Here is a 22,464-nt window from a genome sequence, read left to right as displayed (position 1 = left end):
TGAGACGGAGTCTTGCTCTGTCGCCCAGGCTGGAGTGCAGTGGCCGGTTCTCAGCTCACTGCAAGCTCCGCCTCCCGAGTTCACGGCATTCTCCTGCCTCAGCCCCCCGAGTAGCTGGGACTACAGGTGCCCGCCACCTCGCCCGGCTAGTTTTTTGTATTTTTTTAGTGGAGACGGGGTTTCACCATGTTAGCCAGGATGGTCTTGAGGAAACCCCACTTTTTAAAACCATCAGATCTCAGGAGACTTATTTGCTATCACAAGAACAGCATAGGAAAGACTGGCATCCATGATTCCATTACCTCCTACTGGGTCCCTCCCACAACACATGGGAATTCAAGATGAGATTTGGGTGGGGACACAGCCAAACCATACCAGAGATATCTGGGCAAAAACATTGCAGGTGGTGAGATGAGCAAGCACAAAAGCCATGAGGAAAGAACATGTCTAGACTGTTCAGGGAGTGGCAAGAATACCTGTGTGTCTAAAGCAGAATGAATGAGGAAAAGAGAAGTAGGAAATGAGGCTGGAGAAACAAAGGAGGATCATAACAAGTAGGGCTCTGTAGACTATTATATATATAAAAAAAACTTTTGCTTATACTTTTAGTGAAATGGGAAGTCCTTAGAAAGCATTAAACAGAAAAATCTCATGGTATGACTTACATTTTTAAAGAACCAATATGGCGGCCGGGCGCGGTGGGTCACGCCTGTAATCTCAGCACTTTGGGAGGCTGAGAAGGGTGGATCAGGAGGTCAGGAGATCAAGACCATGGTGGCTAACACAGTGAAACCCCGTCTCTACTGAAAATCCAAAAAATTAGGCGGGCGTGGTGGCGGCGCTTGTAGTCCCAGCTACTCGGGAGGTTGAGGCAAGAGAATGGCGTGGACCCGGGAGGCGGAGCTTGCAGTGAGCTGAGATCCGGCCACTGCACTCCAGCCTGGGCGACAGAGCGAGACTCCATCTCAAAAGAAAAAAAAAAAAAAAAAAAAAAAAAAGAACCAATATAGCTACTCTGTTTATAATAGGTAGTGGGGAGGAGAAGGGTGGGAGGTTACAGAGGATGGTGGATTGGATCAAGATGGCAGCAGTGAAAGTGGGGAGAATAGGGAAATTCAGAATATAGGCAAATATAGAGCCAATAAGATTTTCTGATACATTAGATGTGGAGTATAAATAAAAAGAGAATCAAGGATAATGCCAATGGTCTAGCTAGAGCAGTTGGAATAATTTAGTTATTTTTTAGATGGGAAAACTAAGCTTGGAGTGAATTTAGGACAAAAATAGTAAATGTAATTTTCATGAGTTACTTTAAATGTTTATTATAAATTAAAATGAAAATATTTAAATATGCAATTCTGGAGTTGAAAGAGGGAAGTCCAGGCTCGAGATACCAATTTGGGAGTCATTGGCAGATAGGTGACATTTAAAGCCATGACTATGGATGTGAACGTGAAGGCAGTAAATACAAATGTAGAAATAAGCATTCCAAGTAATGTACACTGGTATGCTCCAGCAATATGTCACAAAGAATAGGAAAAACCAAAAGAGGAGACTGAGATGAAGCTTCTTAAATCCAATTGACCATTGGATTTAGCAGCACGAAGCTCACTGGGATCTGATAAGGGCAGTTTCAGGATAAAGTGAATACATGAGTAGAATGGGTTTGAGAGAGGAAGGAAAAGAATTGTAGAAAATGATCATTGTAGCTTTGCATACTGTGGATGTAAGCTAGAGGAGAGAAATGGAGAACTAGTTGAAGGAAGGATCGTTGTGGGGATTTGGGTTAAAAGATTTCTTTATTAGATGTAGAAATAATGGTACATTTGCATGTTGATGGACATGATCCAATGGAAAAAGCAAAAGTGTTGATGAGAGTGAGAAAGTAGAGAGTTGGTGATTAGTTGAGAGGAGATGTGATCTAAGTGGAGAGAGTTTAGAAAATAAAAATAACACTCAGCAGAGAAAAAATAGTTAAAATTGCATTTCACTTATATTCCTACTTAGAGAATGAATAATACAAAGAGAATAGGCATAATTATTAAAAGCATAGTAGTTTTATTATGAAGAGAATATTGCCATGGTATTCATCACCATTTCAAACAAGTGGGTGATCTAAAAGAAACATAATTAAGAACCAAGAATGGGCTGCCCTTGGGGAAAGAGGATCTAGGATCCAGTTGGTGCAGCTTATGGCTTGTCCCTGTGTGTACAGTTGTTAAATTATTATTTTATTTTTATTTTTAAAAAGTTATCCTTTAAATAGATAATACAGGCATGTAGCTTAAAAGGAAACCTCAAAAGGCACAAAGGATTTTTTTTTTATTTTAAATGATTTTATGAAATCATTTAATGAAATGATTTTTAAATGAATCTCATTTTAAATGAAAAAAATACTGTATCAGCATTAATTAAACATCTCTTTGTTTGAAAAAAAAGAAACATAATTACAGTAATACATAAAATCTTACATTATTCTTATTATTTCTTTTCACTTTGATCCGTCTTTCTTTTCTCGTCCTCACCATATAATACTTTTCTTACCTTTTTAGTTTACTAGGTTTTATACTCATAAAATATTCTTCTACTCCTCAATTTCTGTACATACACTCAGCCTCCACTGTTTGACAACTTCACACACACACACATACACACACACATATTTTATTTTGTGGTAAGAGTCTCAAAATGACAATAGACTTAAAAATTTTAAAAATATTTTGCCACAGCACTTCTCAACAGAGTACAATCACAGAATCTCATTTCTTCTAGTTTAGTTGCTTATGTGATGAATCATTTCAAAGTAAATCCTTTCTCTGCTTAACTACCTAACCTGGAATTATTTTTATGGATCTTTGTATTCATTTTAGAAATTAGTATTTTAAAAAAGGATGAGACGCATGTACCAAAAATTCATGTTACTTTTATTTTGCTCACCAGTGAAAAGTTTAAATTAATATGAATGCATTTTATTTCTTAGAATTGTTTTTTTAAATGCCCACTTAGGAGGATTTTGTTAAATCTCAATCTCTTCTTCTATGGGTTTTAACTCTTTTGCATTTGATTATGGTGCTAAATAGTTGAGTATACAAAATTTTGCTAAGATTCCCTGTGTTTACACTATAGAAATTTTGACATACTGATGCACATAGTTATCTTATCTTTGAACCTGAATTTCACGCATGCTGTTTTTTATTTGTTGTAGTCAGAAGCCATGCATGTGAAGTCGATCCATATGGAATGCCAGGGGGCTGTTCACACATCTGTCTACTCAGCAGCAGTTACAAAACTCGGACCTGTCGCTGCAGGACTGGCTTCAACTTGGGAAGCGATGGCAGGTCATGCAAAAGTATGTTGTTAAACTAAAACATTTTGCCAGCAGCTACCCCCCTTATAATAGGATTTTAAGTATTAATTAGCAGCATCAACATCAGTCATAACATGAGACTTCAACAGGTGAAGTTTGCCTGCAAATATATACTGTCCATTTTTCTCAAAATAAGTATTTTTCTGTTGTGATAATGTGAATTAGAAACTAACCAGGCTGTAGAGTCACTAAATTTATTGATTTTTAGGGAAACATATGTTGGGGAAGATTTTTAGGAAGATGCTTCCCTTAATTCCCTAAAGGATGTATGTGAGCTAATGAGCTGGAATGATGAGTTGATAAGATTTCCTCCTATTTGAAACAATATGCTACTCCTCATAATAGGTGTGTTGCTTGTTTCGACAGAAATCCACGTATAGACAGGCTTCATTTTATCTACCATCACTGGGGAGTGAAGTCACTTCATGATTTAATTTTTCATGATTTAATTTTTCAGGTAACTGAAGCTATGCTAATTAGAGATCAAACATGTAACAATTTTATCAAAAAAATTTTAATGATTTTATCAAAAAGTTTTCTAATCTCTTAGATATATCTCTGATTTATTTTTTAAATAGGCCAGAATAATTTATTTTAATTTAAATATGGTAATAAGGATTTTAAAAATTACTCTCACAACTTAATATTTTGCACAATAATTAGTTAAGGTCTTTTCCTGGAGTCTTGATATTCAGGTATAGTAGAATAGTCCTGATTGAAATGATCCTACTGGGGACTGTTGGTCTTTAAATGTTCCCCAGACCCCATTATTTTTAATTTTATGATGACTACTTTTTACTGTGTCTAGTTTGTCTGTACCTTTGTCATAGTGACAGCTTTTTATTTCTGTCAGTCCTCTCTCTCTGGTCACAATCCTGTCATCTCTTCCACTCTCTGGTCATGTGCTTACTGAGGACTGTGAAATTAGATCTCTAAATGTGTTAGAATTTTAAGTCTAAATGGTTAGAGCTACTAATAGAATATATAGTTTAAAATGAAGAATCAAAGAGGCTAAACTATGTTAACATGTATGTATTTTTGTACTTCGTTTACATTTTTTATTTGTATTCCTGATTTTGTGTTAAATACTGGAAGTGTGAAGGTAACAGGTCTCATGTTCCTAGGCCTTCTGGATAATTGAGGGCACTGAGTTTGAAGCCTCACGATAAAAGAAGTTTTGTGTGTGGGTGCATGTGTGTATATGTAGTGTATGATTTTAAAATTGATCTGTATGCCACTTGGGAGATATAATCACACATACACACACACACACACACACACATATATATATACACACAAGCATATGTGCATACATACATACACACATTGGAGGAAAAATGTAAGATCAGAATTGCATATTATTCAATCATCTCTAATGTAGTATATCACCTGGAGTACATTAATACTCATCAGAAATAATTCCAGCTATTTGGAGCAACAAGAGATTTAATGCAAGTAGGTGCCTACAAAATCATTTAAAAACCTGGACCAGTAGCTTCTAGACTACTGGGTCTTTGGAACATCCCCCCCAAACATTCCAGCTGAAAGCTGGAACATCTACCATACTCAGAAGCTAGAGCATCAGGAAGTCATAAATGAAAATGTTAACTTTAAAAACATACCATTTAGCTGAGATCCAGGGATTAGAAAGCTGGCACCAAAACTATCGGATGCAGAGTTAAGTCACATCTGATAGCCCCTAACGGGAAAAAAATAAAAAAGAGGAGGAAAGGAGAAACACCCTGTTCCTCACATCTTGATATGGAATGGAAGAAGCCTGCTGTGGAAAAATTCAATGTCTCCATCAGAGGCGGCAAAAAGGGGACCTTTGCCTCACTTTCATGTTCTAAACTTGAGCTAGCATATCTCATTTTAGGTAGTCAAATAAAATCCACTACCTTTGGCTATATGAGTGTCTGTGAAATGTATTTTTTAGTATTCAATTGTCTATAGTACAAGACGACACACTAGAAGAGACTTAAGTAGGTATTAAAGAATACCTAGGAAATGACCAATGAAAATAATGGGGAAAATCATTACTATTCTTATTTAAAACATACATACCTATATACACACACAAACAATCACACATATTACATTAATGAAGTTCTAGGTTTACCAATTACCAATTAAGACATCCATTAGAAGTAAAACCAAGGGCGAGTGTTGTGGCAGAGGCCTGTGATTTCAGCACTTTGGGAGGCTGAGGCAGGTGCATCACTTGAGCGCAGGATTTCAATAAGAGCCTGGGCAACATTGCAAAACCTAGTCTCTAAAAATCTATAAACGTTAGACAGGCATGGTGGCACACTCCTGTAGTCCCAGCTACTTAAGAGGCTGAAGTAGGAGGATAGCTTAAGCCCAGGAGGCAGAGGTTGCAACGAGCTGAGATTTTAGCAAAATGGGTGCTATAAAACCAGGATTCCTATGTATTGCTAATATAATTAGAAATTGATATCACAATTGGTAAGACATTTGCTAATAAGTATAATGATCACAAAACTGACAACATAATTAAACAAGTTATAATTCTTTACTTTTGATTAAGGAAATTAAATGTATTTATAATAACAGCAACTCAGAAACAATATAGCTGTCCAACAATAGGTAAGCAGCTGACTATATTATGTTACTTCTCTAGTAAGGAATCTTATGCTGCCATTGAAAGAAATGTTTTTGAAGACTTTTTAATGGCTTGACAAAAAGTCATTACAGTGAAAAGAATTTATATACAATATCCCAATTTTTGAAAAATATAGAAGTATATATGTATCTAATGTGGATAGAAAATACTTTAAAATGTTAATGATTTTCAAATGTATCAATATACTTTAAAATAACATAAAGTATTATTTTAAAAGAAAATGCCCTTGACATCGGGTAGACACTGCAAGGCTATGAGGGCAATGAAGACAAGGATGTTAATGTACTTTGCTCCGTAATTTCATCTAAGAAAATGTGTGAAATGCTAAATTGAAAAAAAAAATGCTTATATCATGATTATAATGATGAAAACAGAAAACTATTTGGAAAATTAGTTGGTAAATTATTATATGTCAAACAGAAACAAGGCTTGGTTTAAGATAATGGTTCAATATAGATAATAATCTTGATTCTAAAATTAATAAGAGCAGAATATAAAATTGAGTGTCTACTTTGATATAAGTAAATATACATTTAAAAAGTACCTACATACATTAAATATGAAATAGTCATACAAAGGAATGTTATACAGCAGTGAAAATGAGTAAACTCTGATTACAAGAAGAATGGATGAATATCAAGAGTATAATAAAAAATAAGTTTAATCACAAGATTCACACATGCAATTCAAACATGCAGAATTAAACAATCTGCTGCTGGGAAATACACCACGTATGTGTTAAAACTCTTTTAAAAATACATAATAAACACAACAATCAGGATATCGACTCTTTCTGAGTTGGACGAGAGTGAGTTTGGGCACATTTATGTCTTCCAGTGTACTGGAAATATTCTTCACGTTTGTGCTAGGTACCTGGAATTTGTTTTATTTTTATTATTTATATATTAAAATATGTTATCAGTTCCTGTACTAGTTTGCTGAGAATGATGGCTTCCAGCTTCATCCATATCCCTGCAAAGGACATGATCTCATTCTTTTTTATGGCTGCATAGTATTCCATGGTGTGTATGTGCCACATTTTCTTTACCCAGTCTCTCGTTCATGGGCATTTGTGTTGGTTCCAGGTCTTTGCTATTTAAATAGTGCTACAGTAAACATACATGTGCATGTATCTTTATAGTACAATGATTTATAATCCTTTGGGTATATACCCAGTTATGGGATTGCTGAGTAAAACGGTATTTCTGATTCTATATGCTTGAGGAATCGCCACACTGTGGTGATTCAGAAAGGTTGAACTATTTTCAGAATAGTTGAACTAATTTACATTCCCACCAACAGTGTAAAAGCTTTTCTATTTCTCCACAACCTTGCCAGCAACTGTTGTTTCCTGACTTTTTAATCATTGCCATTTTGACTGGTGTGAAATGGTATCCCATTGTGGTTTTGATTTGCATTTCTCTAGTGACCAGTGATGTTGAGCTTTTATTCGTGATTGTTGGCCATATAAATGTCTTCTTTTGAGAAGTGTCTGTTCATATCCCTTGCCTACTTTTTGATTTTTTTTTTCTTGTGAATGTGTTTAAGTTCCTTGTAGATTCTGATTATTACTCCTTTGTCAAATGGGTAGATTGCAAAACTTTTCTCCCATTCTGTAGGTTGCCCCTTCACTCTGATGCTAGTAACTTTTGCTGTGCAGAAGCTCTTTGGTTAAGTTAGATCCCATTTGTCAACTTTGGCTTTTGTTGCAATTCCTGTTGGTGTTTTAGTCATGAAGTCGTTGCCCATGCCTATGTCATGAATGGTATTCCCTAGTTTTTCTTCTAGGATTTTTATGGTTTTGGTTTACATTTAAGTCTTTAATCCATCTTGAGTTAATTTTTGTATAAGGTGTAAGGTGTAACCAAACCCTGCACGTTCTCACTTATAAGTGGGAGTTGAACAACGAGAACACATAGACACAGGGAGGGGAACAACACACAACGGGGCCTGTCAGGGATGAGGGGCAAGGGGAGGGAGAGCATTAGGACAAATGCCAGTTGCATGTGGGACTTAAAACCTAGATGACCGGTTGATGGGTGCAGCAAACCACCATGGCATATGGATACTATCTATGTAACAAACCCGCACACTCTGCACATGTATCCCAGAACTTTAAGTAAATTTTTTTTTTAAGTTATCGACATTCTTTTATATATATTTAATATTCAATTACACTAATTTAAAAAACACAAGAAAATAAATGTAAATGTTAATATACTTTGTATTTTTAGGTGTATAAATAATTGCTTATTTTTATTATTTTCCAATTTTAATATTATTTTACCTTATTATCAATATTAATTATTGTGTGGTTATCCAAATACAGCTGAGTCTTTTGTATCTTCAGTTTTATTAATAAACCTCAGTATGTTTTTCCTTTTATATAAAAATTATTTCCTGTAAAATTATATACAGTAAACCAAGCATAAGATGCCCCGGTAATTGGAGAATCTTGTGTATATTTTTATATAGAAGTCCAAAACAGGGAATTCACTCTATAGAAAGAGCTACTTTGATGCTGACATTTTAAACTCAGGAGACAGTTTTTTGTTTGGGGTTTTCATTTTTCTTTTGTTTTTGATAAGGCCTGTGTTGTTCATCAGAGTTACTGTCAGACAGCATCAGCCTCTAACATTCTAATTAAAATTTGAAGAAAAAGGGATGCTATAACTGGTATTTAATTTCATTTCTAAAAGAATAAGTCACATGTTCAGGCAACTGTAATATATTCACAAGCAAGTTAGTGATATTATATGATTCTTTGTTTACCTCTGACAATTCGTAGATGCAAACTTGGGGTTGGCGTGTCTTAAATTTTCTAAAGATTTTAGCATTGTCAAATATAACGAATGGTACAGTTAGTATCGACAGAAAATGCTAGATAGATTGTAATGCGTTATAAAATTAAATGTGCCGGATGTTTTAATAAATGCCTATTTTACAAGTTACAAGTTATCTAATGATCTGTCATGTTTTTGCTATCCAGACAGTTACAGACAAAAGGATAATTAACTACCTATAACCCATTCGCAGAAGTAATTTCTGTTTTAATTAAAGTAATGCAATTAGCTGGCCTTCTTGCATCAAAACTACAAGATACATTTGGCATATTTTAGAGTTTAATTTTTAGCATTGATTTTAAAAAACACTAATTGTGCCAGTTAATTAAACGGTGGCATTATACAGTGTAAAGAAGATTAAGCAGCATCAGTTGTTTATATTTGTAATCTTTCCTTTGCAGGACCAAAGAATGAGTTGTTCCTCTTTTATGGGAAAGGACGCCCAGGAATTGTTAGAGGAATGGACTTGAATACCAAGATAGCTGATGAATACATGATCCCCATAGAAAATCTGGTAAACCCTCGTGCTTTAGATTTTCACGCAGAAACCAATTACATCTACTTTGCTGACACCACCAGTTTCCTAATTGGCCGGCAGAAGATAGATGGCACAGAACGAGAAACCATCCTGAAAGATGGTAAGTGACACTGTGACATTAACATCAAACTACTCAGAGATAAAGCACTTTAAAAGGATAAATCCAGTGTGTGTCAGACTGGTTTTAACCAGAACTCAAGTTCTTCTGGTTGGTTCAAAAATATTTTTTAATGTTATGTCTTCAGTAACATTGTTTCTCTGTTTTCATATGCCAGTGTATTAAAACCTTCATTATAAAATGGCACTTGCTGTCATCTCCTATACTCTAAATATTATCAGGATTAAAATTGAACTATTATCCATCTTCTGGGAAATGTCAGTTTACACTGATATGTTTACAGTGCTGTATGGTAGAACGCAAAATTTAATAGGATTTCAGAGACTTTCATAACAGTTGGTTTTCATTAGACTATTGATCATGTCACTCAAAATGCATGAAAAATATCAATGTCCACATTGTCCTCACAATTCTTGCATTGTATTTTTTACTTTACACATCACTGAAATGAAGTTTTCTAGAGTTGCCCTTGGAATATCAGTATCTCCAGAGAAACTTAATACATTTATACCTATTTTTATTTATAGGTACATATATAAAGTTATATGCATGCAAACAGATATATGTACATTTTAATAAAATCAATGTATTTTATAAATTATTTGGCTTAGGAACAAGTAATCTAGTAACAAAACAATGTTAACTTTGGTATCAGTAGAAAATATTGCAAATAATAAATCAAACCAGATCTTCACTGGCTGCCAGTCATTTTTAGGCATGTTAACAAATGATTCTGGACCTGTTTCCTCATATATAAAGTCTGCTTACTTCTTGAATATTTTAGAAATACATGATTTGAGGAACATTAATTGTGTGCTTATTTTATGAAGGACATCATGATAGCTATATCTCAGGAGATAAAAGGAATTTTAGGGAATGACTTCTGCCTTCAAGGGGTTTGTAGTCTACCTTTAGAGATGATACAAGCACACAAAAAGTTTAAAGGCATTGCAGCATTTAATTAATAAGTTTGAAGCTGTCTTAAAGATATATATGAGCAATAGAGAATACTTGTGTAATGGCTATTCACAGGAAGCAAGAGGTATCTTTATGTGGGTAGACTCAGAGAACTCCTTGGGCAGGCTATGGTATTTGGGCTAAATCTTAATGGAGAAATGTTAGAGAGAGGAGACGTTTCTGCAACCAGAAATTCCATGAGAAAAAAAGAAAAGCACAATCTCTAGAAAGAGGATGTGGCGGACCTAAATGGAAAGCTACTGGAGGTTTCCTTTGCAGGTAATAATGTCAGAAGAGAGTGGAAAGTGAAAGGCGCTAAAATAAAGGGCCTGGAATGTAAGTGAAGGAGTTTGGAAAAAATCCCAAAGGAATAAAAGGAAATGCTTTCGAGTCAAAGAATAATGTGAACAAAGTGATATTTTAGGAGGATCAATCTGGTTGTTGGGTGCAGAATGAATCAGAACTTGATTGAGATGAGAAAATGTGAGAAAATAAAAGCAGAGAGATAGACTAAAATTATTTACAGCGTGGATGGTAGTAAATGGAGGTCTCTCCAATCTTTTAGAGGAAATGAGAGCATGAGAATATTCTTCATTCAACACAACTGTACTTTAAATCAAACCTGAGAAAAAGTATACTTTCTATCTAAAATAAAAACATCCCTGTTTTTGTCTGTCTTGTAATTTACTGATTAAGGCAATGTAAATCCTCCATAATTTAAAATTCTGAAGGAGTAGCTAAATAAAGTTAAGATTTTCACTTTAAATTAGATGTGACAGAGGCTGTCTTCCTACTTTTCTCTTAATGTGATAGCAGATGATAGGGTCTTGACAGTTTTAGATGGACAATGAAATTGCACATTCTGCCTATGTAAATAACATTTACATTGTTTTGTTTTTGACTCAGACACTTTCATTTATTATTATGATTATTATTATTTTTTGGTAGAGTCTCACTCTGTCACCGAGGCTGGAGCGCAGTGGTGCAATCTCGACTCACGGCAACCTCTGCCTCCGAAGGTTAAGTGATTCTCCTGCCTCAGCCTCCTGAGTAGCTGGGATTGCAGGTGTGCACCACCACGCCCAACTTGTTTTTGTATTTTTACTAGAGATGGGGTTTCACCATGTTGTCCAGGTTGGACTGAAACCCCCGACCTCAGGGGATCTGCCTGCCTCAGCCTCCCAAAGAGCTGGGATTACAGGCATGAGTCACCATGCCCGGCCAACACACACATTTTCAAGAAGGACTAAAATATGTAACAGAGAGAGTTCTTGGTTTCCTTTTAAATTGTGTCAGTTCCTGTACTATGACTTGATGTTCCTGCTAATAATCCTAACTTTGAGAACAATATCAAGGACATTGGTGGTTCTTTGCCTTCCACCCATCACAACAGAGATCAACTCTAATAGCCACAATGACCGCAAGGCACATCTGTCCAGCACTGCTTTGACAGTATGAAGGTTATGAGAACATTTTGCAAATTTTCACACCTGAAATATATTTAACATTTTTGTCTTTCTACAGAAGGCACAGCTTAATATCTTTTTATTAGTTTCTCTTTTTTCTTTCCATTAAAGAGAATAATGATACACATTACAATATGAGATTAACATGTCAAAGCAGAGACTTAGATTTGGCAAATGAAAACTTGTCATTCTTGGCATCAGAAAAATTAAATTCTATGTGTATTCACTTACTTAGAGTGTCTACCATTGAACCTGAAGACTGCGAAGCAATGCTTAGTTTGACAAATGATTTAGAAGTTTGATAGAAATTCTGAGACGTTGATAAATTTATATAGTTTGAAGTACAAGGATATAAAGAGTTTGCTGTTTGTAAATATAAATATCTTGGACATCTTTTATGTAAACTCAGATTCTCCCTCTGAAGAAATAAAAACCAACAGCATTTCCAAAAAAAATCCACCTTTATTCATTCTTTGATTTTTTTTCTCTCCTAGAGGTTTATTGAAAAGCCCCTAAATGTTGCATATACTGTTGGCTTTGTTTGAGGAATCTCGTGGGTGAAAACAGCAGTTAAATAAATGAGAAAGGAAATTGTCCATTTGTTATATTTACCTGTATCTCATTTCATTTGCTAAATGAAAATATATTACTGATTTTTTAAAGATAAACTTCCATAAGGACAAGATATTTACTACGTGTATTTTTTCACCTACCTAGAAGTTTTTGTCAAAATTTTTGTGAAATTCATACTCTTCCTTTTTAAAAACTTAATTACTTGATTTATTATTTTTCAATCAATAAAAGGTGAATGCCGTATCGGGGCCAGGTGCTGTTCTAGGTGATTGGAATGCTTCAGTAAAGAGGATAAAGCTTCATATTTAGCTTATATCCAACAGCGGAAAGGAAATAATAAGCAAGTAAACACATAAATGAATAAGATAATGATAAGTGCTATACAGAAACTAAAGTAGGGTACTGTGCTAGAAAATAAAAGGAGTATCAACAGGAGGCAAAATTAGATTAAATGATTAGAGAATTTAGCCATTCTTGCCAGGTATAATTGTTACTTTCTCTAACAGAACAAGATAGATGCCCTTTCTAAGACTGAATGCATTTTTATCTTCTTGGGTATCTTTTCCAAGATTTATTTTTCATTGTAATATGAATTATAATTTTAGCACAAAGGAAAAAATATAAAAATGATAATTTACTATTCAATTTATTGTTACATGTATTCCACTAGTTCAGTACTTGTTTTTATACTGTATACCTTAATTCTACTCAAACACAGATATTTAAATAGAAGAAATGTTAAAATAACCTTTCATATCATTTCATATTTTTAAAATACTTAAAAGAATTCAAAGCATTTTTACCTGGATTTGAAAGTTATTAATGCTTGCAGCTTTAACAGAAAAACTATAGTTTCAATAGATCCCATAATTAAACTGGGGACTTGAGGTCACTGTTTTACATAACACAGAGCCTTTTTTTACCAAGCTTTTTTTCAAAATAGACATACAGGGATAATGTGGGTTGAAAAGGGTGATAATTTTGCTGCTGCTTTTGTTGTGGCATTGATGAACTAAGATTCAATTCATCTACTTCAAGTCATAAGTCATACTGCAAGTAAAACAATGCAAACGTAAGATTTCTATGTACAGTTCTTCCCAACTGTTATTCTTTTCTTTTTTTTTTTTTTTTTTGAGACAGAGTCTTACTCTGCCCAGGTTGGAGCACAGTGGTGTGATCACGACTCACTGCAAACTCCTCCCCCTGCCCACAAGTGATCTTCCCTCCTCAGCCTCTCGAGTGGCTAGGATCACAGGTGTGTGCCACCATACTCAGCTAATTTTTTTTTTTTTGTAGTGACAGCCTTTTACCATGTTGCCCTAGCTGGTTGCAAACTCCTGGGCTCAAGTGATCCACCTGCCTCAGCCTCACAAAGTGCCATGATTATAGTCCCCAACAGTGATTTTTATAATTTTACATAAAGTATGGGCCCAAGAGTACAAAATTAGACCTCTTTTATAATTAGATGCAAGTTTGGCAAAACATTTTGTCCTCTAGATGTGTCTTTTTAATTTTAGACTATACCACCTTATTTTGTGATAATAAAATCAATGACAGCAATAATAGTGAACATTTAATGAGTACTTACTGTGTATCAGTATTGCTCACCTTATGTTCATTGTCCCGTACAATCCACTCAACAACTCCCTGAGGTCAGCATTATTATTAGCTCCATTTTATAAATTGGAAATTGAAACTCAGACAAGTGAAGTCATTTCTTAAAGTCACATAGCTAGTAGGTGATACCACTTGTCAAGAACTGTGAAAGTGCTGAGATTTTATTATGTTTGCAAGCTAAAACATTAGCCTGCTACACTTTCTTGGATGCTGGCAGAAGACATGAAACTTCTGAGAGAAAATACAGTTTGTTACTAAGATCAATAACAATAGCCAGAATATCCATAATTTTGTTTCAGGATCCTGATCTTTATTACCCACAGGGTAACCCAAAGGTGACACCTGCACATACCATGGCACCTGTTACAAGAGAAGAATCTGGAGCTTAGGGAACACCTTTTTTTTTTCTCTCTCTCTAACAGTAAGCATGCCTGTTCATTGCTCCAGAAAGTTATTTTCTCCATCTTCTAAACCTATAAGCAAACCTGCCTTTTGCTTCAGAGAGAAATGTAATCTCTATCTTCGAAGGACACCTTATTAACATCCTTGAAAATAGAGTCTAAGGCACTTGGCTTCTCTTTTCCCAAGGTGGACAGAAATGTGAGACATCCTTGGAACATTGTCTCAGAGATACTGATATGCAAGTTCCTGTGATCTGATTTTGGAGTCTGTGGTATGCTGAACGATGCTCTCCAAATAATATCCAGATCTTCATCCCCAGAACCTTTGACTGTTACCTTGTATGGAAAAGGGGACTTGCAGGTGTGATTAAGTGAAAGAATTTTTGGTGGGAGGAAGATGCTGCTTTTTTAAAAAAAATTTGTTGACACATAATAATTGTACATACTTATAGGCTACACAGTAATACTTGTACATATACATACATGATACAACAAGTAATGATCAAATCAGGTAAATTAGCCTATTCATCACCACAAACATTTATCATTTCTTTATGTTGCGACCATTCAGAATCTTTGTAGTGTTTTGAAAACGTACCAAATTAGTGTTAACCATGTTCACTCCCTGCAGTGCTAGAGAACGTTAGGACTTGTTCCTCCCATACAGCTGTAACTATGCATGTGTTGAGGATCTTGAGATCAGAAATTATCTTGATTTATCTGGAGGTACCCTAAATGTAATCACAGGGATATTTATAAGGGGCGGGGGGGGCAGGACAAAGGAGGAAGTAGGAGTTGTGACTATGGAAGCAAGAGGTTGGCATAATACAAGGAAAGGTCCCTGAGCCAAGAAAGCCAAGTGGCTTCTAGAAGCTGGAAAGGGCAAAGAAATGGGTTCTTCCTGAGAGTCCCCAGAAGGAACCAGCTCTGCCAGCACTCAGACTTTAGCCCGGTGAAACCAATCCTGGATATTGACCTTCAGAATTGTCAAAGAATAAATTTATGTTGTTTAAGCCACCAAGTTTGCGGCAATTTGTTACAGCAACAATAGGAAACTGGCAGAGTCAGTGCTCTTCCCCACTTGCTATGCTGATGTACTGACCTTATGTATGAAGGTGTGTTCTATTTGATTGACATAAGGAGCACGTGCACATGTTTCCACCTTATAATATCAGAAGGGCACTTGGATCCTGTTCAAAATTATACATTACTCTTTAATTTCATAGCTCCTGTAAATACCTGGAAAGCTGAGGTCTTCCTTTAAATGAAGGCACTTTTAGGAGCTATAAAGTTAGAGAGTAATGAATAAGTTTGACATGATCCAAGGTAGGTTTCTCTTTTATGACATTATGAAGAGAAGAATAGCCAGGAAGAATGGGAAGCAGTCTCTTCCTGTCAAACATATTCTCTAAAAGATGTGTTTAAAGTTCATTTGTTCACATACTATGGAAGGATGGTGCTATATCCATGTGATTGCTTATTTGGCAATTGAAGGGCCAAGCCCTGTTCTTCAGCTCAGTCCTGTCCCCAGCATCTTCAGAACTGCCCTGTGGATTTTGTAATCAGCTGTCCCTCCAATCATGGGTTGAAATGTATAGCCCATCAATTATTCCCTGATTTATCATTCTATTAGTTAGAAATCCTACTACTGACACACAGACACACACATACACATGGGCACACATACAGTCACCAGCTTAAGACCCACTTCAGAACTCCAGAAATAGGTTAGCCTCTACTCTAAATAACCCTAGGGCAGGCACACACAACAGATTACAAGATGTAATCTGTACCTGAATGACACTGACCTTATAGTAGGATTATCATTTTCTGCACCTTTAAGTCACCTCTTATCCTTGGATTTCAATGATCTTCAGCATTATACATCTTTGTTAGAATTTCTCATAAAGATTGAGTTTCATAGTAATGAAGCAAACATGCTGAGATAACACTAATGAATTACGTTAGCGTGTTCTTATGAACTTTAAAAAGGATAAAGTCTTATAAAACATTTTAAATTAAGAACAAGCCTTTACTCTTTGTTATTGGATTTCAGGTAAATATCAATCTTATTTTTCTGCCTTTAACTCTGAACTTTTTCTTGAAGAAAAGCCTTAAGACTCTAAGATATATACTCTGACAAACTAGTAAAGGAAATAATTAGTACATTTGTCAGTCACACAATATATTCTAATTAAAACTGTAAAGGAGAGATTTGTCAGCATTTGAAACTCTTGAGATCAATGAATATTGTTATCACACTGAGCGTCAAGAATATAGCCTGTTTGCACTTACTGACTCTGCTTGACTGTGAATAAGATATTTTCATAGAATTTACTTGAGATTTGATTCTTGAAAACAGTGTTCAGTTTCACATTTAGTTTGTAAATATTTATTTCTCATATTTTCCATTTCTTCAGAACTACATGAGATCTTTGAAAAATAATTTGAACCAATATATGTATTTTTTGTCTGAAAAGAAGACATGAGATTAAAATCTGGGTTACAAGAGCTATCAAATGACAAAAAGATGGAATTGGCTGTAGTGGCTAGAGGGTTCTAGTAAACACAGAGGAGAAGACATCCTTTCTTTTATTTATGTTCACCCAAAATAGGTATGTGTACATATCCACAAGTATTGACAAACACAAAATACACCTGTATGCATATACACATGTGAGCTCAAAAGAGCTCTAGAAACTTCTGTAAAGAAGTCTATTATCTTATAAAGTTAGATTGCTGGGAAGGTTGAAAGAGAGAAGGTGAGAGTACATGGTAACCTCTAAAGTCCCATACAGCTACGGTAGTCCCCTTTATTGGAGGTAGGTAAGTTCAAAAACCCTCAGTGGATACCTAAAACCATGGATAGTGTTGAACCCTATTTATACACCATGTTTTTTCTTATGCACACATACCTATGATAAAGTTTAAGTTATAAATGGGCACAGTAAGAGGCTCATAATAATAATGACAATAAAATAGAACAATTATAAAAATATACTGTTATAACAGGAGTTGCAAACTCCTGGGCTCAGGTGATCCACCTGCCTCAACCTCACAAAGTGCTGGGATTACAGTCCCCAACAGTGATTTTTATAATTTTACATAAAGTATAGGCCCAAGAGTACAAAATTTGACCTCTATTATAATTAGATGCAAGTCTGGCAAAATACACCCATATGCATATACACATGTGAGCTCAGAAGAGCTCTTACTGTACTATACTCACTCTTCTTGTGGTCTGTCAATCTTACAACCTGGGTGGCCAGTAAGTGAATACCAGATAGTTAACATAGAGTGTGGATATGCAGGATAAAGCAATGATTCCCATGCTAACCAGGACTGAGTGAAATAACAGTGCAAGGTTTCAAAATCTTACTCAGAGCAACAGGCAATTTAAAACTTATGAGTTGTTTAATTCTGGAATTTTCCATTTAGTATTTTCAGAGTGTGGCTGACAGAGTAACTGAAACCATGGAAAGTAAAACCATGGTTAAGTGAAGACTGTTGTATTTATATATATATATAATTGTTACATTAATAAACATTCTGATTGGTAATTTTCTTACACACTTAAATAAATTACCAATATTCAGCATGACTTAACATAAATCCATTCAACCCACTTACTTTATCATACTTGGCATTATGGAATTCTTAGTTGCTACTTCAGAAGTCCCTTAGGAATTCTTCATTCACTTAGGAATACTATTACGAACTTTATTTATACTATTGCTTAGGTTAATTAAACAAATTTCTCAATACGATATGATTAGTCTAGACTGACTTTACTTTGGGGATACCAAAGTAGGAAACACTACCTGAAATTGTGAAACTGGACAATACCCATAATACATGCTGAGAAAATTCCCATGACATTAACTATTATGGGAATATTGTAGGGAGTATTAATAGTCATTGTGTAACCAGTATGTTTAAAAATGTGACTCTGACATAACTAAAGCATAACTTTATTTTTACCTCCCACTGACCTTTAAAATTAACTCAGTAATCTTTCTCATTCCAGATCAAAACTTGGTCAAATCCCAATCCTTTTGGTTTACACTAAGTAGTAGACAGAACTGCCAGTCATTTTAAGTCAGAAATGCAACCTCAATTTGGTAATTAGAATGCATAGTCCACCATATATACATACAAATCAAAATTCTAAACTCAATGCATCATTGAATCTTACTTGTTTCCTATTTGTGCTGCCTCTAGCCTGGAGAAGACAGGAGGGTATATTTGTTGCATTCTCTGTTTCTCTTCCCTGTATTTATTTTCCTACCCCTCCCAGCTTGCTAGCTTTTTTAAAATTATTTTTACTTTTTACTTTCTTGGGTGGAATATCTGTATGTCCCTGCTAGTTAGCTTCTGATGTCCAATGTTGAGCTTCTCTCAACATTGATTGGAAGAGGTAAGAGTAGTAAAGAGAGATAAGGAGATAAAGAGAATCTTATTTGAACTAGTCCTGTTGTATTTCAGCCTCTTTGTGAGCCTAGTAGATCTTTTGAAATGAACTCTCTTGAGGGGTATGGATGTGTGTGTATGTGTGTGTGCACACACACGTGTGTGTCTGAGTGTGTCTGTGCTTGCCAAGGTTTTTAAAAGTCTTCTTTCTGCTGAATCTTTTTAATTTCATTTCCTTTGGCCAAAGAACATGAAGCTTTTGCTTGTTACTTTGCCTCTCTGAATGTCCGTTCTCTTACTGTTTGAATCCCTGTATCCAGCTAGACAAACTTGTTGCACTAGATCAAAGATATCTATATGCCAGAATTCTATCCTATGTGGTCTACCTTTGGTCTGCAAAATTACTGTGAGCCTTTTGCCCCAATAAACTCTGGGAGTACAGTCATAGTGCAAATCAGCCAACACTATCCTGCCTACTATCCTATAGAATGTGTTTAGCTTTCTCAAGTGTGAGCCAGAGGTGAGACATTCTGAGATGTGAGTTTCATGCGTGGAAAAAAAAAAATCAACTGTAGAGAGCTCAGTTAAAAGTCCTCATAGAGGCACCGCAGAAGCTCCATCTACTAGAGTTGAGATGAAAAGTCTCCCTCCATCCTCTCCTTCCTATTTTAGAGGTTCACATAAGTAAAATTTATGTCTGGAGAAAAAGCATATTTAATGTCAGTTTATTAGTGTTGAGGATTTGGCCAATCAAATAGGCTGGATTTGGGTTTTGTTTTTGTTGTAGTTACCTTTACGGAACCAAAGCTTTCAGATCCCTCCCTTGGTGGACAGACGCTACCTTGTGCTTAGGGTGGGACCTGGAATATGTCTATTCATCCCTCAGTTTTCAATATTTTCTGCATATCTGCCTCACTGGAAAGTCTCTCTCACGCTCTTATCCTTCTCTCAACAGTGGAATGCTGTGACCTGTTGCTAAGTGGAAGATTCATGGTGGGTGCAAAAAAGGTTCTCTTTTCTCTTGTTCCCGTCTTGGTCTTAGGTCCTGTGTGTCTGGGTTTTGAAGGTGGGCCCTTCTCCTCCCCTGGCAGTGAAACTCTCCCTTATATCTGGGGGGATTTGGGGCAGGAGATAATCTTCTGCCCCATCCCCAGGGTAGCAATTGTCTTTTTTTTTATATCAATGTAGAATTTTGGGTCCAAGCAATTTTTGTGCCCCTCTTCTAGGGTCAGACAACTTTTGCTCCTATTCTTCCCTGAGTGTTGTACCTTTTTGTCTGGGACCAGTGGCAATAACATTTTGTAACCATTTCCAAGCAATATACTAGCCTTGCTTGCTGTGACTAACAAGCTTGTACGAGACCAGGGGAATTTCTTACCCCTCCCTCAGGGACATAGGCCTTTGCCTTTTACTTTTGCTTCAATGATAACTTGTCTTTGCAGCTTACTTTGCCTTTGGAGGAGAGATGGTTCCCTGCTCCTTTTCTACAGGCAGATTGTTTGTTTATACCTACTTCACAGGACCTCTGTCTTGCTTCAGGGAGGTGGAAGATCTTCCTCTTCCCCAGTGGTTTAGGGGTTTTCCTGTGTTTGAGAGAAGAGTCAGGATTGGATGGGGCTTCATGTTTGTGAGACACTCAGGGGTCTCTCTCAGGTTTCCTGTTCTGCCTTCCGTCTTTCTTTTGTAAATTCAGTGAAAAAAATTCTTTGTGTTGGGTATTTCCAGGGATTCTAAACTCTCACATTAAACCACACTCAGTTTTAAGAATATTTTATAATTATAGCTTTTTTTTTTTAAATCTGCTATTACGGTAGTCGCCTCTTCCATGCTCTGACAAAGGAGTAATACTTTATGTGTTCTGTTTTTCCTGCAAAAGGCCTGTTACTCTTTGCATTTCAATGCATTTTGCTGTCTTGAGACCTCAGCTTTTGTTTGGATTCAAGTAAAGTTGTGATCTTGTGGATTATTGGGTTTACTCTTACTGTTATTCTTTTGTGGCTTTTTGCATCTTAAGCAAAGCCGAGCTCTGGATGTTTATAATTCATTAATGCAAATAAGAATTTGAGGAACAGGATGGAAATAGTTTTTAAAACTGCTCTCTTTCCCTTTTCCTTTGCATTAGAATCAATTAAAAATAGTTCAGCACTTCCATGAATATATGTGAGTCCCTTGTGATGCTTTAAACAACCACAGTTTACACATAAAGGCGTTTTACTTGATGCAAAAAGATTTAAGAGTTTTCTACTTCCAATAAGCAAATTTTGTATTTTTTTAACCAAAAAATGAATGTAGCAGTGAGAGTTTTCACTTTACAAGAAGAAAAAGTTGGTTTATGTGTTATATTATCAGAACAAACCTTTTATTTAAAGAGATGGTACAGGATGATATGATTAAAGGTTATCTATAAACCTGATCCTTATTTTTTTATAAAGATTTCTATTTACCTACAAAAATATCATATAATTGCCAAATATCTGTCAGATAGAAGGCAAAGTTTTTGAAAAGATCAGGTTGTTGTTCACAAAGAGTTTGTCTTCTTATTGGATGCATCTGTGAAATAATAAATGAAACGAAGGACTAATTATAAGGTTAAGCAAACAATTCAACTTTACTTTGTGACCATAACAATACTGAAAAGATATTTTTAAAAAAGAAATTGATAACTGTCCTGGGAAATTGAAAAATATAACATCAGTGATCATAAATAATGAGAATTTCCTAATTAGAATACAGATTGAACCAGAATGTGACCAACAAGATCATCAGAAACCATAGCTTAAAACACCGTAGGTGTAAACTTGAAATATAAGAGTTGAGAAAGAGAAACACCACGGTCCTAATAAAAACTAAAAGACATTTTTTTAAAGGCCTTAAGGCACTCTTTAAAACAAGTTAATAATTAACTGTACTTAAAATAATGAGTCCAGTTCAGTCCATCCCAGCTACTTTAATTACACCCCTAGAAGCACACTCAAAGAATGGAATTGAAATAACGGTCTATTCACTTGGGAGGAAGTTAAAGTTTTATCTCAAAAATCATACCAAACTAAAGCTTCAAAAACTCAAAAAATATGAAATTTAGAAATGTGGGGATTTTGTTTGGGTTAAATGAAAATATTTATTGTTCACAGTTCTAGAGGTAGGAGGTACATCAACAAGGTGCCAGCAGATTCAGTGTCTGGTGAGGGCTGTCTTTCTGGTTTGCAGGCAGCCTCCTTCTCACAGTATTCTCATGGGGTGGAAAGAAAGAGCTCTGGCCTCTTCCTCTTATAAGGACACAATTCCATCATGGCAATTACTCTCATGACCTCATCTACCCCTAATTACCTCCCAAAGGCCTCACCTTCTAGTACCAGACCATTGGAAGCTAATTAGGGTTTCACCATACGCGGGTTTTTTGTGTGTGTGTGTGTGTGTGAGGGACAGAAACATTCAGTCCATAGCAAGTGTTTACTATCGCTTTAAGCAATAAATTTGGGGGCAATCTGTTACACATCAATGTACAACTAATATACTCCCCTATAGTTTAT

At 35.5% G+C, this 22,464-nt stretch overlaps 1 protein-coding gene across 3 annotated transcripts in view; it reads left to right on the top strand.

Annotated features, from left to right (window-relative positions):
- Window positions 1-22,464, top strand: part of LRP1B (LDL receptor related protein 1B) — a 1,954,889-nt gene that overhangs the window by 1,112,151 nt on the left and 820,274 nt on the right. For all 3 annotated transcript variants that reach the window (XR_012421093.1, XM_005573071.4, XM_015433154.3), the window contains exons 10-11: window positions 3,206-3,349; window positions 9,256-9,492. Coding sequence is in view for 2 of the 3 variants with exons in the window: in XM_005573071.4 (XP_005573128.4) it covers window positions 3,206-3,349; window positions 9,256-9,492 (381 nt within the window). In the remaining variant the exon portion in view is untranslated. The remainder of the gene's footprint in view (window positions 1-3,205; window positions 3,350-9,255; window positions 9,493-22,464) is intronic.

Source organism: Macaca fascicularis, chromosome 12 (assembly GCF_037993035.2).
Source record: "Macaca fascicularis isolate 582-1 chromosome 12, T2T-MFA8v1.1".
Classification (NCBI taxonomy): domain Eukaryota; kingdom Metazoa; phylum Chordata; class Mammalia; order Primates; family Cercopithecidae; genus Macaca; species Macaca fascicularis.
The sequence above is the reverse complement of the archived record's forward strand: the minus strand, read 5'-3'. Positions and strand labels throughout refer to the sequence as shown.